The sequence below is a fragment of the Botryllus schlosseri genome, chromosome 12 (assembly GCF_051294905.1).
Source record: "Botryllus schlosseri isolate E-star chromosome 12, Bs_hap1, whole genome shotgun sequence".
Lineage (NCBI taxonomy): Eukaryota > Metazoa > Chordata > Ascidiacea > Stolidobranchia > Styelidae > Botryllus > Botryllus schlosseri.
The window spans coordinates 24074711-24092919 of NC_137247.1; the positions used below are offsets into that span (position 1 = coordinate 24074711).

At 40.8% G+C, this 18209-nt stretch overlaps 2 protein-coding genes across 2 annotated transcripts in view; one reads left to right on the top strand and one right to left on the bottom strand.

Moving 5' to 3' along the window:
• LOC145451997 (solute carrier family 2, facilitated glucose transporter member 9-like) overlaps positions 1-3503 on the top strand; it is a 38664-nt gene extending 35161 nt beyond the window's left edge. Inside the window, exons 7-10 of the mRNA XM_080330214.1 lie at positions 1958-2129; positions 2779-2939; positions 3004-3145; positions 3212-3503. Of these exons, the coding sequence (XP_080186340.1) occupies positions 1958-2129; positions 2779-2939; positions 3004-3145; positions 3212-3403 (667 nt within the window). The 3' untranslated portion in view covers positions 3404-3503. The remainder of the gene's footprint in view (positions 1-1957; positions 2130-2778; positions 2940-3003; positions 3146-3211) is intronic.
• LOC145452069 (tyrosine--tRNA ligase, cytoplasmic-like) overlaps positions 1-18209 on the bottom strand; it is a 539006-nt gene that overhangs the window by 168780 nt on the left and 352017 nt on the right. The window lies entirely within an intron of this gene.

The window sequence follows — 18209 nt, forward strand, 5'->3', positions numbered from 1 at the left end:
TTACTCGAACATCCGATTTAGAAAATATCATGGTATGGCACCCTTCCAGATATTATAAGGCCCGTAGTTTGGTCGAAGAGCAATACGCAGAAGTTGTGTCGGATACGCGTTAACACTTTGCGCGATTAATAAACTTTAATAAAAATATGGCTGAATGTAAAAATGCCGTATAGTGTAGCTTTATTTTCGGAAAAAATTGGCATTACTACAGTTTCTTTTATATTTCAACATGTATGTTCTCCAGATAAAAGAACTGAAACTAATTAGAACTCAAAGTATGATACTGGAAAATGAAAGAGAAATATAAATACTACTTCTTAAAAAGTGGAAAATATATTTAATATCTTTTGTACAGAAAGTTTTAACGGTGGTCTGCTAAAACAGGTATAACGCTAAACAAATGTAGAGTCCACTCTTCCAGATTATGACACGCCATGGGCTGCCAGATTACAATATGATAGCTAAATGCTAGATTGCGAAACGGTAGTTTCAAACGCTGGGATGGCCCATATTTACTGTGATAAAATATATCATATGGGGGAGAATGCAGTGTGAACGGAACCACGTAACCCGCTACCTACATTATGTTCACCGATACGTTCGTGAACTCATATAAGTCTACCGTGCGCGAACCGCCACGAAAATTACGGGCTTTACTAAACTTTTATGAAAATTAAATGTTGATACTCCTTGAAAACAGCCCAGACATTCCTCAAGCTATCATGGAGGATTAAACTACTTCTACTTGACTAACTGAAAATAACGAAAAGTAAGTAAGTATATCATATAATATTACGAAGTAGAAGTAGCGGGAAAATATATCTACTTGAGTAAGTACACAAGTAGCGGAAACTACTTGAGTGCTTCAGAAAAGAAGAAGTCCTTCATTACTGACCACCTCTGCATATAATTCGAGATCTTGTATGCAACGACATCAAGCATCCAAGATAGAAACAACAGTTTCATTGTATAGATTAGTGACATGCGGTGAGATTCATGGTTGTGAGGCACTAGCCCCTTTAGCGTCATATTTGCAATTATATAAAGCCAAAACGGTATCTCATGCAGTTTAGATTTGTTTCTTATCACATTCAGGCTACGTAAGAAGCTTCCATATATATCCACAATTGATGGTGTGGATGCAAAATACATAGCAGCTGTATCATTGAGGGCGTATTATTGCTCTGTACTACAAGTTGGCCGTCGCAAATAAACAATTTATACTGCATAGTCAGTTAGCGAATTCTACAGCCCGTTGTATCGCTGCGCTGCGATTGTCGGATTGTTAGCTAACAATTACTGAGGCAAATTCAAATATGCCTCATCAGGTTTTTGATTCTCGGCGTAGTCACGATACGTAAAAACGCCAAATTTCACATTACTTGGCTGGGATCTGGTGCTGTGACATAACTATTATTTAGATTTTCGGAATCAGATCGAAGATAGCTTTCGATTGATACCTGTTACTATAAATTATGAAGTGTTCATAATAAATTGCGCCCGTCTCTGATATATTTCCGAGTAATAAATATGCAAATTCCGTGATTTCAGGTATAAAAATGTTTAAAATTTAGTCATTTCTGTACATCGATAAAAGACAGCCATAATTATTGGAGTTATAAGCAGTGAAAGTTTCACAATTTTGTTTTACTTAACCTTAAGACAGCTAGCATGGCATTGACTCACTTGCCTGCCTTGACCGTACGTCACTGGTTTCATAAGAGATTCGAGTGGGCAATGGTAGTAGACTTCATAGCCAGATTTCCAGCAGACGTGTCAGATTTGACTAATAAATAAGGCCGATAAGGTAAACTTGAAATCCCCGTACAGTTTTTGTATGCTTGGTGCATTATCAATCTGAATCCGATCAAATTATTCTATTTCTGTGTTCGGCAATACAAGGGAAAAAAAGCTATTTCTCGTCTCCGCCATTTAGCCGTAAATATTCCTATTTCAGAAACCATTTTCTGGTTGTCGTAATGACATTCAGTCTACTCATGGCATGCGGGTTTAGCAATGTTCTGTCTTTCTCCGACAAAATATTCAGAGAGGCGGGACTGCCTCCGGAAGTGGGGACTCCAGCTACTATGGGAGCGTTCTTTATTTCAGCCCTGTCCTCCGTTGGTGCGGTAAATATCAATGTATTTTCGTTTGGAAGCTATGCTAGAAATCGGCAGCAGTACGTGTCTAGCACAGTGGTTCCTAACCTGGGGGAGCGCCCCTCTAGGGGGGCGTGAAAGCATCTGAAGGGGGCTCGAAGAAGCGGTCAACTGAATAATTTTTTCGCGCTTTGCGCGATTTACCTACAATTCACGGGTGTTTCTCTATACATAGACCGAATTTCATATTTTTTATTTCTCTCATCAACAGTCATGATCTTCCATGCCATCAAACAATTTGTTGAGGTTGCTAGCATCCCGGTTGGATTTTGTGATATGATGATAAGGAGGGTGCGAAAATTTTCACTATCATAAAGGGGGCGCGAAATTTTTCGCTGTCATGAAGGGGGCGTGTCTAAAAAAAGGTTGGGAACCACTGCTAGCATAACAACAGACGAATTTTAAACGTATGAAGCAAATAACGCAATGGGAAAACGCGCTAGGCGTGAAACATGATCACTTCAATTTATGGCCTGGATGAAAGATATTCAAGTAGGGCTTAGGCCCAACTGTTAGTGAGTCAGGAAATAGGTAGGTCCATATAATATTGTTTATGTTTATCATGAAGACAGACATGGACTGGACAAAGTGTCTTATGGTAGCAGTAATCAATTCATAGGTGATTGCGATGAGGAACTTCGACTCTAGATCTCTGATGATCGTGTCATATGCCGTCTTAGCTACTAGTCATGCTCTCATGACAACGAGCATCGAAACGTCGAAATACGCTTCTGCAATGTCTTGGGTATCGCTAGCCGCGATGTACGTCTTCATGATCGCGTAAGTTATATTACCTGTCCCCGTTAAGCATATTTCTGAATGTTCCATAAAAACTTGTATTCAGATACGGAGTCGTTACTACCGCTTCCTTCGCGTTGATGGGGGTGCTTTGTATCGATAGAACGCGATCATTAAGTTTTTTAATAGGAAGTGCCTGCTTTTGGTTTTCTGGTTGCCTTGTAGGTTTCATGGCTCCATATTTTACGGTAAGTATTGACCTTATACTGATTCGTCGATTCGTATAGAATATGTTATTTCTGATATCATTCTAGGAATGGATACAAGGATATTCCTTCCTGATATGGATGGGCGTTACCTTGCTAGGCACGGTTATTTTGTTTTTCTTCGTGCCGCGAACGAAGGGAATGTCAGAGCAGGATATTCAAGATTTCTTCGTGATAAAAAATTCGTTCGGCCCCTATGTTGCGGGTGAGGGACGTCGGACAATCTCATCCGGTCCGTGATGCAATGCGGAATGAATACAAGAGTGCTTCAAACTTTTGGATTTTTATGTTGTTCGTCGTATTCAAGTGCCAAATTAGTATATGAGACATTCCTGATTTACATATAGCCTAGTTAACTCATATAGCACGGCCGACGTTGTCGTTTTCGAGAGACTCGGCCGACTAACGAGAGATTTTTTGCGCTGTACACCTACGTCGGCCGACTTGTCGGCTGTCGAGTGAATACTTAGGCTTGGCCGTTCGGCCACGATGGCGCGGCATCTTCGATCAGCTGATTGCTATTTGCTACTCACAATGCACTTGAAGTGCGACTTGAATATATCGTTATTCTTATGGACGCGGCGGCATGTTAACGTAGCTGATATAGCCGCGGCGCCATGAAGATGCCATAGCTCAGTATTAGTGACAAATGACCGATAGCATTCTCTATTCTAACTCCAAGTCTTTTCTCGCTGTCTACACTGTAAGAAATAAACTTGTCGGTTGACATGTTTACACCTGATGCCTCTTATAACAGGTCCGTCATGTAAAACCAGACGACAGGTTCGAGTTCCACTTATTGCCTAACATGTTTCTGCCCGTCGTGTAATCTCGAAACCACGTCTGACCTGAGACTTTAATTGACCTTTCACCTTGGACCGACGGGCACAAAATCTGTAGGCAGGATATGAATCAAAATAACCAATTCAGATTTGGGTCAATAATGTATATTGAGAACAAATGCAACGAAACAAGAAATATTATTACAATGGCAAAAGTTTCTGAAAATATGCAATGAAACGAGAATTATTGTAAGAGTGTAAGCCACAGAAGTACCTCGCGTCAAGAAGTTTTGGAAAATATGTCACGAAACAAAAATTATTATGTGTAGTACCTAATGTTTCGAAGTTTTGGAGATATGTAATGAAACAAGAATTAGAATAACGGCTTAAAGTAATGACCCGTCATCAATAAATCAATCAAATTAATTTACTATGAACAGCCGCAGTCAGCCACACCTAACGTTAGAAAGTTTCAAAACGTATGTAATGAAACAAGAATTAATATACCGGCTTGAAACATTGACCGGTCCTCAATGAATTAAGTTATTACAAACTGTCACAGTGTAAGGCGCCGAGTACCTAATGTAATGAAACAAGAATTATAACAACGGCTAAAAATATTGACATGTCCTTGGTGAATTATTCAAACTAATTTACTACCAACAGCCACAGTCTACCTAACGTTACAAAGTTTCGAGACGTGTGTACAAAAACAATAATTGATTTGCTACGAACAGCCGCAGTGTACTTAACGGTCGGAAGTTTCGAAGGAGAGTTCGTGACGAGGGACTATGAATTAGAGGCTGATGGAGCGAAATTGATGTTGAACAGCCAGTATATTGTCAGCATTGTGGCCATAGCATGATGGAAGCTCGTGACCCCTTTGATAACTTTGCCATAGAAGAGAACTTTCCATTCATTCAGGATCGTATTGTACTTGATCGTCGGATATAATTCTTTAGCTCCTGATAAATGAAAATGATATTAGCTTATTACTACCGACGTGGTCGGAGATTAAGAATGATTGAGTATTAGGCCTAATAAGTCAATACCGCGCGAATCGGGGTCATGCAAAGAGATAAGAAAACGATCATACGTGATGGTGCTTTCAAGGATATCGAGCGAGCAGAATGGTAACTAGAATGGAATGATTTTAGAATCAGTCGTAACACTGCGACTTTCTAAGTCAGTGGTTCCCAACCTTTTTCGGCTCGTGGACCCCTTGGCCGATATTTGAGCCTAAATTCCCTACAAAGACAAAGTTGTCCGGTTACTAAAAGGTGCTTTTTAACGCACAGCTATTTGTTGACTGAGCAATATATGCCACAACGTATTCAGATATGCCTAACTGTGTTGAATGCGGACCGCATTACACTTTCGTAAAGTACCGCTGACAACTTCTATATTAATTATTTGACACTAGGTGTATTGTTATCAGTGGTGGCTTTTGGTGTGGGCGGTCGCGCAGGGGTCCTATGTCGAATGATCCCCCATCTTTGGTTTAAGTGCCTTTTCAAGGATTATAGCAAATAAACGTGGAAATCCGTGTACCAATCAAGAAGGTGGTTCCGTACAGATGGGCCAATCATCTAATCTCTGCATTTGTTAGAAAAGTTCCATAACCCGATAATCAAACCTTGGCGTGGTGTGTTGGCTTATTACTATTGTCACCCGATAGCTCACCAAATAAATGTGGTCGATTAGCGTGCAGCAGTTGTATCACTGCTTTAATATTTCACGCTACATGACATACATCTTCAACATGAAGACATGAGATATATGTAACTGGGACACTTATTTTATTATTTTACAATGTATAATAAAAGAAGGCTCAGGAGCTACAACAATTCAACATTGAGGCCTACTTCAAAGCCGTATTATAGTGTCATACACGAGAGTGACGTAATTCCGGTCCATATGGCGCATTGATTTAAGTTGTCAATAATAGAACCGAGGGGGTCTGGGGGTGAAGTCCCACAAACGCTGCGATTACATACCTATTGGGCCCCCTGGAAGTCTCACCCAGGACCCCCAATAGTCGGGCCACCACTGATTTATCTAAATCAAAACAAATAAGGTCATCACTTTCCGTTGTGGTAAAATTCCTCTAAATTTGGCCTGATTTTACTGGTCGGGAAGCTCCTGACTGCAAATAAATCACTAAATTCGCTTTTGCGATGGTCTTGAGTTGAATCAATGAATTTCGTGTTTTTAACGTTAGCAGAGATGTTGGCTTAATAAGGTAAACATTTTCCCCAACGGCCTTTTTGTGCTGAATCCTCCCCGACTTTTCCCGGTAGCAATTTGGTCGAGAGACTGTCGCGGGCCCAACGACATCGTATCACGCGCCTCACATTTTCAGGGGGTCGAAGATTATAGAGGCCTATAAATATATATATATTATATCTAGCTAAGAATCCGCCATAAGAAACCTTCAAAAAACTAGTTTCATACTTTTCAGTTCTAACATAAAAGTCTAAAAATGTTGCAAACCCAGTGAATCTTCCGTTACAACGCTAAAGCCGAATTCCCCCTAAAAGTTTAGAAATTCACCCCAAGGGGGAATTCCCCCTGGTTGGGAACCACTGTTCCTAGTGAAATAGGAGGGGCCAATATTGGTTTCACATCATCTTCTTTCATTGGAGACCATATACTAGTGAGAATTTCACCATAGCGTCCTACAGTAGCATGGACACGGGAAAATCTCGTTACTCACTGATATTGGGTTACATCATTCTTTCGATTTTACAGTGACCTGTCGAGATACCAATTTTTATCAAATACAGTGTTAATACAGCAATACAGTGTTAATAGTGCCGTAAATTGCCTTTGGTGTATGATGTGAATGATGTGACCCGATCGCAGTGAGCCATGTGATTTGCTTGTGTCCACAACACAGTAGGACATAATGATATACCAGCAACTCACTTTGTCAACAAACAGGAAGTTGCCATAGTTGTCATTGAAGATCGTTGGGATTCCGATCATCAACCCCATTTTTTGACGACCTGAACGAGAAGTGCCAGAAATCAACTTAATGTATGTTTTGACGCGACTGCGACGTCGTAAAGTAAATCAGCGGCTTTGAAACCACGCGCAGGCCACTCTAATGTTGATAAAGATTTCCAGTCATCCGACAGGAGGGAACAGGGTTAGGCAATGGTGAAAACATGACGTATATTACTACGCAGCAATTCGATGACAATTATGTTATGACAGGCAAGTGTGCAGTCATGTCCTGTGCGAAAATTGCGGGTCGCCTTTGTATACCGCTGGGCTTATTTGACAAGGATTATTCCAAGCTTGGACATATGAATATCAAAGGTTGCGACAAGGCTGCGTATATCGTGTTGTGCAAAGGTTTCACTGCTGACGATATTTCTGCGAGTACTAATAAATATTATAATCAACTTCGAGAATCACCTTGCGGCCCGTTGGTTGGCCGCCCTTATATCTAAGGAAGAAATGTCTACGTCTGGAAGTATGTGCGATTAGGCCCTCCCCCCAAACTCACTCATAATATTTTGGATCGGGATAGGAATCCTCAGTAGTTAGTATGATCGGTCGCATGCGGCTATTGGCTCTTATGGCGGGGTGGCATGATAACGCGAAACCGGGGGTGGCATGCTAACCTTTTTGACCCCCCCTCTCGGTCGCATGATAGCGTTACGGAAATAGGGATCAGTCGCATGCTAACGTTTTCGGGTATAGGCGGCGGCGGCGGCATGCTAACGTGAAAACCGGGGGCGGCATGCTAATGTTTTTAGGTATACGTGCGGCGACATGCTAACGGTGGTGATTTGTCTGTCGTGTATTCTTACGGGGTATCTGATGATTCGCCATGTGTTCTTATGGCTGCGGTCGTGAATCGCCCTTTCGGTTATAGGCATCTCTCGCACGGTGTTGAAGAAGTATCAGGTATGGTAAATAGTCACGTGATTGGTCCTTAGTTAATGTGTATATCGCAGATTATTATATATGACCGATTCTAGTTAATCCTATCGTTTACGGTGATTGCGACTTCAATATATCGTTATTCTTATGGACGCGGCGGTGATTCGTACTTTCGGGTATAGACTGCGGGCAGTATGTCGTACTTTCAGCAAAAAAGGTGTGAAATAGTTTGCTAAATCTAGAAATTACTCACATGGTAATATTTTGGTAATTAGTTTACCACAGAGCCGGCGTAGACGGTGATTCGAATACCAACAATAGCCGCGTTCCCATAGTAACACCTCAAAATGGTGTGAAATATTTGTAAAATCCTACGAGCGCTCACAAGATAACACATCAGACATAGCCATCTCTCGCGGTTTGGTGTTACAGAGGTAGGAATCACGCACAAGTAATATTTTGTCACAGAACCGGCGTAGACGGTGATTCCAATACCAGCAATAGCCGCGTTCACAAACTAACACTTCAAAAAGGCGTGAAATAGGTTGCAAATCCCGCGATCGCTGACAAGATAACACCTCAGACATAGCGATAACTTGTGACTTGCTGTTACATACATTCCAATCGCCACAATGTACTATTTTGATAATCAGTATGTCACAGAACTGGATTTCACTGGTAAAATTTAATAACTAACGAATAACAGAACCGTCGCAGACGGTGATTCGAATACCGACAAATTCTCACTTATTTCTGATCCAACCCTAATCCTCTGTGAAGTTGACGCTTATTCAAAAAGGTGTGAAATAATTGTAAAATCCTACGTCGCTGACACGATAATGCATCAGACATAGCGGTCTAGTTATAGCACGGTGTCGGAATCCATTCGCGAGATGTTCCATAGGTAAATTGAGATAATCCGAAACCGAATATTTTGACTTGGCGTAGTGTGAATTGAAATAGGATTGACAAACATGACTACCAACTTTCCCACAGTCCAATTTCGATATTTTATGCACATTGATTTGAAACAAGTAATGAAACATTGCAACTCTATTCGCGATCCCGCTCTCCGTTTGTCAAAGAGATATTTTAACATCTTACCATACTCAAAAGAATTATTCACAACATTAACAAGTGTTAAAAATCTAGTTTTCACTTACTTGATTATATCACTACAACTCGCAAACTTGAATTAATTCATCCTGGTTGTATTCATATGACCGATAATTTTAATTCAACTGTAAAAGTCGTTACTAATCTATGACACAAAGTAATTACTACTCGGTGCATATACGACTTGACATAAACCTATTTCATTTTGAGTATACGAGATTTGAATGTCCGAACAATAACTGAGAATTAAATTATCACAAGTGAATCCGTATATTACAGCGTAAAAGATATTGGAATGTCAGCAACTCTTTACGGTCATAGTTACAACCACATTAACTAATTTACCCTGCCAATACGTCATGATCATTCCTGAAATCAACACAAACGCGACCACTGACTTGAGTTAACCACAAAACGGCATCAAGTTTTTAATCCACTTGTAGCTGACAGATTATTCGAATACATCGATGGAGAATATTATTGAACTCGTCGATATTGTTACTGTTATGTTCGTGCATTTACGTTCGGTGTCGTAGAACTCTTTCTTTCTATAGGATTAGTAATTTCAGCCAATCATTATTTCCTCGTGTGTCATGCTTGTATTTATACCCTGTGTTCTGTTGTCTCGTCGTCTTTCATTTAACTGAACTCTGGATCGTGTCGCCTGTCTAAAAGTTATTCTGCTGTTAATATATACTGATTTCATATTGCAACCTCGTCGTATTGAGTTATTGTTCGAACAAGATCAAGAACATAACAATTGGTGTCAGAAGTCGGATCGAAGTTATTTCTGCGACGAATATATATCATGGAATCGGGTATTTTGAAAATTCTTGAGAAGCAGCAAGAGATGATGGTGCAACAACAGGCGAAGCAGCAAGAGATTATGGCGCAACAACAAGCGAAGCAGCAAGAAATGATGGCGAAGCAACAAAAGCAGCATGAAGAAACAATGGCAAATCAAAATGCACAGCGTAAAGAAGATATGGAGCAGCAAAATGCTCGGCACAGGGAAGATTTGGACCAACATCGCGCACAGCATAAAGAAGATATGGCACAGCAAAAGCTGCAGCATGAGCAAGCCATATCGCAATTAGCGCAGAGGTTGAGTCCCGGTGCGTCAACATCTGAAGCTACCGCTCCCAAGTTTGATTCGTTCATCAAATCAAAGGAGAAATGGGACCAATATCTGCAACGATTCAACCATCACCTAGCAATTTACGGCATTTCCAACATGGAGAAGAAAAGAACGTGTCTACTCTCATGGGTCGGACCTGAAACGTACTCGCTCCTACGTAATTTGTTTGGTGCTGCTGATGTCAGTGCGCAAACCTTCGACGCGTTGACTGAGAAGTTGTCTACACACTTCAAGGACTCAATTCATGTGCAAGCAGCCAGGTACGAATTTTACAACTGTAAAATGCAGCCGGGACAATCGTACGCCGATTGGATCGCTACTCTACGCGGAATCTCCAGGGATTGCAACTTCATATGCTCAAGAGATGGCTGTGATCAGAGCTACGTTGATGAGCTAATGCGCGATCTCATCATTGAAGAAACGCCGCACGCGGATGTGAGACGGCATTGTCTAACACAAACCAATCCATCCCTCGACGACGTTCTCAAAGTAGCCGCAACACACGTGAGAACGCTGGAAACCGATAGGGTTATCCAGGGCGAGAGTAGAGGTAAAGACGCTTCCATCGTCAACAAAATGACGGGAAGTTATCAGAAGGGGAAAAACCCTTCCAAATCCATCCAAGGCAACTTCCCGGAAAGACTGAAATCCTGCAGCCGCTGTTTCATCGATCACCAGAGAAAAGACTGTCAGTATCGACATGCAGTATGTCAGAAATGTGGTCGTAAAGGTCATATCAAACCTGTGTGCATGTCTACCAAACCTAGTATCACGCAACAGGTCACATCCGTCAATTTCTGCTCAGTGCCACTCCTCTCCTTCGACATCGATCAACTATATCGACGCGTGGGAAACCAGCTCTGGATCAACTCCAGCATCAACGGCATTCCGTTGCCGACACAGTGGGACACTGGTGCACCCTCCGCCATGGTGGGATTGACTGGGTACAAAACTTTGGGCTCTCCGAAACTCTCGGCATACCATTGCTCTTTCGTAGCGTATGGCGACAAGCCACTGAAAGTGAAAGGTATTTGCACTGTAACCGTGCAGGTGGGTTCTGAAGTTCGAGTTGGCTTAAAATTGGTGGTTCTCGACGAACACCGTGGGCAAAACATTTTTGGTCTCGATTGGAGCGATGCTTTCTCCATGACCGCTTAAGGGAACGTCTGCTTTGGATGCAATTTCCTCGCAGATGGACGAATCGCAATCATGTAATACTATTGACATTTCTGATTCGAACGACAAATTGGTATCTTTTCAGTCCAAATTTCCCTCCGTTTTCTCTAATGTATTAGGACGATGCACCAAGACGAAGGTGACAATTCACTTGAAACCTAATGCCAAGCCCGTATTTAACAAGCCACTTCCTTTGCCTTTCGCAAGACAAGTCGCTGTTCAAACCGAATTGAATAGATTAGTCGATCAAGGTATCCTCGAACCAATCAATTACAGTGATTGGGCAGCACCAATTGTTGCCGTCACTAAGTCTAATGGATCAGTACGCATTTGTGGTGACTTTAAAGCATTGAATCAACAAATTCAGATAGATCAACATCCCCTGCCCTCCTTGGATGAAATTCTTCACAAGTTACAGGGTGGTTGTATTTTCACGAAAATTGATCTTGCCGATGCTTATTTTCAGCTAGAATTAGATGATGATGCGAAGAATTTGTGTGTCATCAACACGCAATTCGGTCTATTCCGTTATCGACGCATGTGTTTCGGAGTCGCATCTAGTCCCGCAAATTTTCAACGCTGTATTGATGCCATGATCGCCGGCTTACCCGGTGTTGCTAGTTTTATCGATGACATAATCGTTACTGGCATTGATGAACGCGATCATTTTCGCAACTTATCGCTACTCTTTGAGCGCCTCACCGAATACGGTTTCACCGTCAACTTCGCTAAATGTGAATTTTTCAAATGTAGTATCGAGTACCTTGGTCACATAATCGACAAGGACGGCAAACGCCCGTCTCACAAATCCGTTGAAGCAATCAAACAGTTGCCTAAACCTCAGGATGTTCGCTAGCTACAGGCATTCCTGGGCAAAGTCAATTATTATCGCGCGTTTATTCCTAATTTCACGAATAAAGCCGCTGCCTTGTACCGTCTTCTTCAAAAAGACGCGAAATTCATTTGGAATACGGACTGTGACGCAGCTTTTTGCTTTCTCAAAAACGACGTAATCGACGCTACGCAGTTAGCTCATTATGATGTAAACAAGCAGCTCATTTTGTCAACTGATGCTTCTCAATTCGGAATCGGCGCTGTCATCTCAATCGAGCACAATGGCGAAGAGAGACCGATCGCGCACGCGTCGAAAACACTTTCCGATTCGCAAAAATCCTACTCTCAAATCGAGAAGGAAGCTCTGTCAATCATTTACGGAGTCACTAAATTTCGTCAATTCTTGTATGGTAGAAAATTTACGCTCGTAACGGACCACAAACCGCTTTTAGCTATTTTCTCGCCAGACAAGAAAATTCCCGTGATTACAGCGCAACGCTTACAGCGATGGGCACTAACGCTTATGGCTTACCAATACGATATTCGCTATAAACCGACTAATCAGCACGGAAACGCCGACGGTTTATCTCGCCTACCAAAGGGTCCAGACCCTGAGTTTGACGAACTGGAAATTCGTGAAAACGCGGAGATCGTTCACGCTATTAATATGGCATTCGATGGCTTGCCGTTAACTCGCAATGAAATTCGCGACGCGACGCTGAAGGACAAAACCATGAAACTAGTAAAATTATCTGTCACTCATGGTAATTGGAATCCAAAGGTGCACATTGATGATTTTTCTTGGTTTTCGACCCGCAAACATTCGCTTTCTCTGCACGAAGACATAGTCATGCTTAATATTGATGGTTTTCAGCGCGTAGTAATTCCGCAGTCACTTCGCTCGCGAGTCTTATCATTGTTGCACGAAGGACATTGGGGTATCGCGAAAATGAAGCAGATGGCTCGACGTTACATCGCATGGCCTTCCATTAATCGCGACATTGAAAATCTCGTTAAGAGTTGCGACGCTTGCCGCAAAGTAATGAAAGCGCCTGATCGTCAGTATCGCGAATGGCCGAAAACTTCTGAAAGCTTTGAACGAATTCACTTGAATTTCGCAGGTCCAATAAACAATAAGATGTTTCTTGTCATCGTCGATGCGCATTCGAAATATCCTTTCGTTAAAGTAATGAATGTCGGTTCTACCACAACCTTGTGTGTGGTCAACGCTTTGCGGGAAGTCTTCTCTATTGAAGGCTTGCCCGTAACAATTGTCACGGATGGCGGGCCGCAATTCACATCGAATGAATTCGATACGTTTTGCTCTAATTTGGCAATCAGCCATATCGTATCACCGTCTTTTCACCCTGCCTCTAACGGGGAAGCGGAGCGTTTCGTCCAGACTTTAAAAGCTGGATTAATAAAAAATTGCGACGGGGGAAAAGATCTCAACTTCGCGCTCCAAACACTTCTCGCTACGTACCGATGTGCACCGCACCCGGGCATAGACTGGAAAACGCCTGCCGAGATTTTACATGGTCGACAGCCGCGCAATTTGTTAAGTTTGTGCTCGCCCTTCGATAAATCGAAACCCGTTACGCCTAGACAATCAGTCACTCATTTTGAGATTGGTTCCTCGGTTTACGCTCGCAGTTACCGAAGCGGACCAAAGTGGGTTGCTGGCGTGGTGACGGAAATACTGGGGCGTGTTGTGTACATCATAAAACAGATCATGGGTATTGGAGGAGGCACAAAAACCAGCTCCAACCACGCTTGATTTCCACTGGTCATGATACAGCCACACAGGAAGTTGCTCAGCCTCAACAGTCCCAAGCTGAGCAACCATTGGTCAGGAATAGGGCACAACGTCCTGCAGCTAGTCCTGGTCGATCGTCGGGCAGACGTTATCCTCTTAGAAATAGGAAACCCACCGATTTCTATAGACCGTAAATGTGGGCAACCCTTTAACTTACAAGGGAGGACTGTTATGTTCGTGCATTTACGTTCGGTGTCGTAGAACTCTTTCTTTCTATAGGATTAGTAATTTCAGCCAATCATTATTTCCTCGTGTGTCATGCTTGCATTTATACCCTGTGTTCTGTTGTCTCGTCGTCTTTCATTTAACTGAACTCTGGATCGTGTCGCCTGTCTAAAAGTTATTCTGCTGTTAATATATACTGATTTCATATTGCAACCTCGTCGTATTTAGTTATTGTTCGAACAAGATCAAGAACATAACAGTTACTTCAACAATTTATCGCTTAAACCGACTGCGAAAGTTAATATCGAATGGTAAGACTTGATCGCATATTTGTTGAACACAGAAATAACAACGAACATTACCGAGATTTTATAAACTAGTCATATTACTTTTCACATCTATCAATATCAGAATACAAGTCATCAAACTTTTTGTTAAATGTAACATAGCACTTCTGGAATCGGATTCGTTATAGTCATACAAATTGTATTAAACCCAACACCAAAACAAAAGGACTTTTAAAGTCATCGAAATCAAATCATTCGTCTTCGACTTGCGCTTTATTAGAATGCACGCAACAATTAGTTACGAATGAGCTGTAACCAAAGTTAAGAAATCTTTGCGTCCGGCACAGATATAGAAGATGAATATAGCTAACACAATCACGAATCGACGTTTCAAAGTATTTCACGGATGTAATAAACTTGTTAGTGTCGCCTATCTGAAAGTATGCATGCGTTCGATTTCCAGACCGACTGTTGCGATGTTTAGGATTCGCTTACAATGACCACGAGTGAGGATTTAACATCAACGTCGTTACTGTCAGAATTCGCAACAGAGAATCGAAACATTACACAGTGTGAAAATATCTCTTTGATATCAAAGCACTATCCCAAGTACACGATTAATACTCAACTCCGTTCACACTTTCTATAGAACGTGCTAAATGTAAAATATCGCGAGGAGACTTTGATCATTACAAAAGTAAATTGGAATATGTTTGCTAGATGCATTCAATTCAGCTAGAAATGGCTAGTGCACAACACTCGTAATATCAAGAAAGTACTTGCTACACTGTAATTTGCTAAACGTGTTTTGCATTGTTGGTCGTTTGTAGTATTGATTGAAATTGTTTTTGAACCCTCAAATAATAATTCCCGACATGAGACCAAGCCGCTGAAAGTCGTTACCATAACAAAGAAACAATTTGTACCATGTTTGGCAAATGTGTCCTATAGTTAGGTGTACTAGAATTATTTGTGTAACACATACACCGACAATGCAATCGAAAATTTTTCCGTTGTCATTCGCTAAAGTAAATGTCATCACAATACTTTGTCACTAAAAGATGTTACTTGTATGTGATTGAATCCCTAACAACTCACTAAACCGAACTCCAAAGAAATTTTACTCACTCGACGGATATGAAACAGCGTCGCTTAATCGGTCTTTATCGTTTTTCTAAATGCAAATCATATCCACCCAGCAGAAAACAATTTTCACTCGCTTGGTAATGAATTCGATTTGTAGGTCTTCATTCAATATTTTGTTTGTGTCAAATACTTTGCAATAATCACACTGGAGTGGTTGAGCTTTACATCATCAGGCTGTCATCTGTAAATCTAGCTTACATCCGATTTGTAACTGTATTGTTTAACTACCGGGTTGCATCAGTGTGATATTTTTGTTATTTAGTAATTGCTGAATATACTACTTCGAAATACTCCATTGAACGTAATTTCCATCATCGTAATAATCGAAGTACATTTGTGTCGAATTCGTAACAACCGACTTTTCTATGACATGATAAATTTTTGACAAGTTATAGGCTACTTGGAAGGTTGGCGCATATCGCGAAAAATAATATACCACTCATATTGATACTGTTACTCCATTGATCGGTATTTTCAAACGAGTCGATTTTCAAACAAGTAAAATTTATTACTTGAGTTGTTCTGCTTACTATATTTAAATGTAAACTCATCCATCTTTCAAAACCACAACGAACAACGATAAAAAGTATGCAATCAAACACAACATGTTTTACTTTTGTAGGACATTAATTATTATCTCATTTCATACTAAGTGTATAAGAAAGATATCCATGACACACGAAAATATTCGATATTCCCATGCTACGAACCTGTACAATGATTGGTGGCGCTTTCAAACTGTTTCGATGTCACAAGAACTTTATTGTCTGAATGGTTGTTCATGTATCTTAATAATCAAATAGTTCAACACAGAACTAGTACGAACAGAAACATCAGAGTTGTTTACACAAAAGTTTGTATGCGTGCAGTATGCGAATACCATGTGTAAGTCGAGCACAATTGCGGTATCCATCCAAGTTTAGTTAACACAAATTCATTGCAACGGAACCGCGTAAACTTTCGTGAAAGAAAAGCATACCCACTTCCCGAGGGTTCTGTCAATGTCATAACAATAAACCAGATACTCCAACAACAGAGTACATATGTTTTCTAGTCACGGTCCTTACATCTTTCACACAGATCAATCTACTTTGCTACCGAAAAGTGCTGAGTCATCACATGATTGTCCTCACAACAAAACAACCAGTAGATGGAGCTGTATTAAAATTTTCCTAACCCTTTGCACACCAGTGACAAATTGTTTAGTGTATCGAGTTGTTGTTCAGCGTCAAGTCTCCATGTTGAAGCATACATTAAAACAGCGCAATCACAATCCAATTAAAACCACGAATCTATTTTCATTTCCTCACAAACTGCCACATACAGAAAAATAAATTTTATTTTCCCAAAACATACTTGTAACCAATCGCTTTCATTAAACACACAACACCATAATAGTATTTACTTTCTACAACATAGACATTCCGATGTAGTCAAGAAATATTTTTATTAATCAAAATCATCGACTTCTGTTTACGGTGTTACTGTGTGCATGTCATACATGTGGGGTCCGTATTAAAATGGAAACGACACGACTGAATGTAAGGAGATAGAAGTCTATCGCATAGATTTACATGTGGTCTTCGCTACGGTTTCAAAAAACGAATCATCTCTTTTACATTGATCGAGACCGAGCAAGTTAGTTAATGGCCATGATTGTGTTTGTCATATGCGAATGATAGGGTTACTGTCAAATCTACATACAACAACCTTCTGGCACTCATAATAGCAATTTCATTCTCTCCCTTCGTAATTGTATATTCACGACAAGTATATTGTACAACTCGACAGCTACGTTTAACAAGACCAACGACACCGAACCCACGACGTTTATCTATGTAAAATTACCACATTCACTTGGTAGTCCGTCGTTTACCTGAGTAAACATATCATTTTCCTTTGGAGATCTGACGTTTACCCAGAGTGACAATACATTTTCACTTGGAAATATATTTTTCCCCCGAGCAACAAACCTTTTTTAACTTGGAAATATATTTTTTCCCCGGGTAACAAACCTTTTTCGCTTGGAAATATATTTTTCACCTGGGCAACAAACAATTTTCACTTGGAAATATATTTTTTCCCGGGTAACAAACCTTTTTCGCTTGGAAATATATTTTTTCCCTGGGTTACAAACCTTTTTCACTTTGGGAGCTATCGTTTACCCAGAGTAACAATACATTTTCCCTTGGGGGTCTAGCGTTACCCGAGTAACAAAACCATTTTCACGTGGAAATATATTTTTTCCCTGAGCAACAAACCATTTTCACTTGGAAATATATTTTTTCCCTGAGCAACAAACCATTTTCACTTGGCGGTCCGTCGTTTACCTGAGTACCAATACAGTTTTCACTTAGCCATCTAGCTTTTCCTAGAGTAACAATACCGTTTTCACTTGGAAATCTGACAACCACACCCGGCAATTTGGTGTTTGTTGTATTGACGACAGTTGGAAATTGATTACAACGAACAGTGACGAAAATATACACGGACAACCGGTTTCAGAGTATACCCGCGTCGGTCGTATCACATCAATATCATCGGTTAGCCACATGAAATAACAATATGCTCTTGTACATCGACGTGTATGTTTTGGAAATTGGTCAATAGGTTTCGACATGTCTGCGATGTCCGGGTTGGTGCTTTGGATTTTCCAGAGTCAAAATGTCTGAATAAAACACCCCCTCGACTT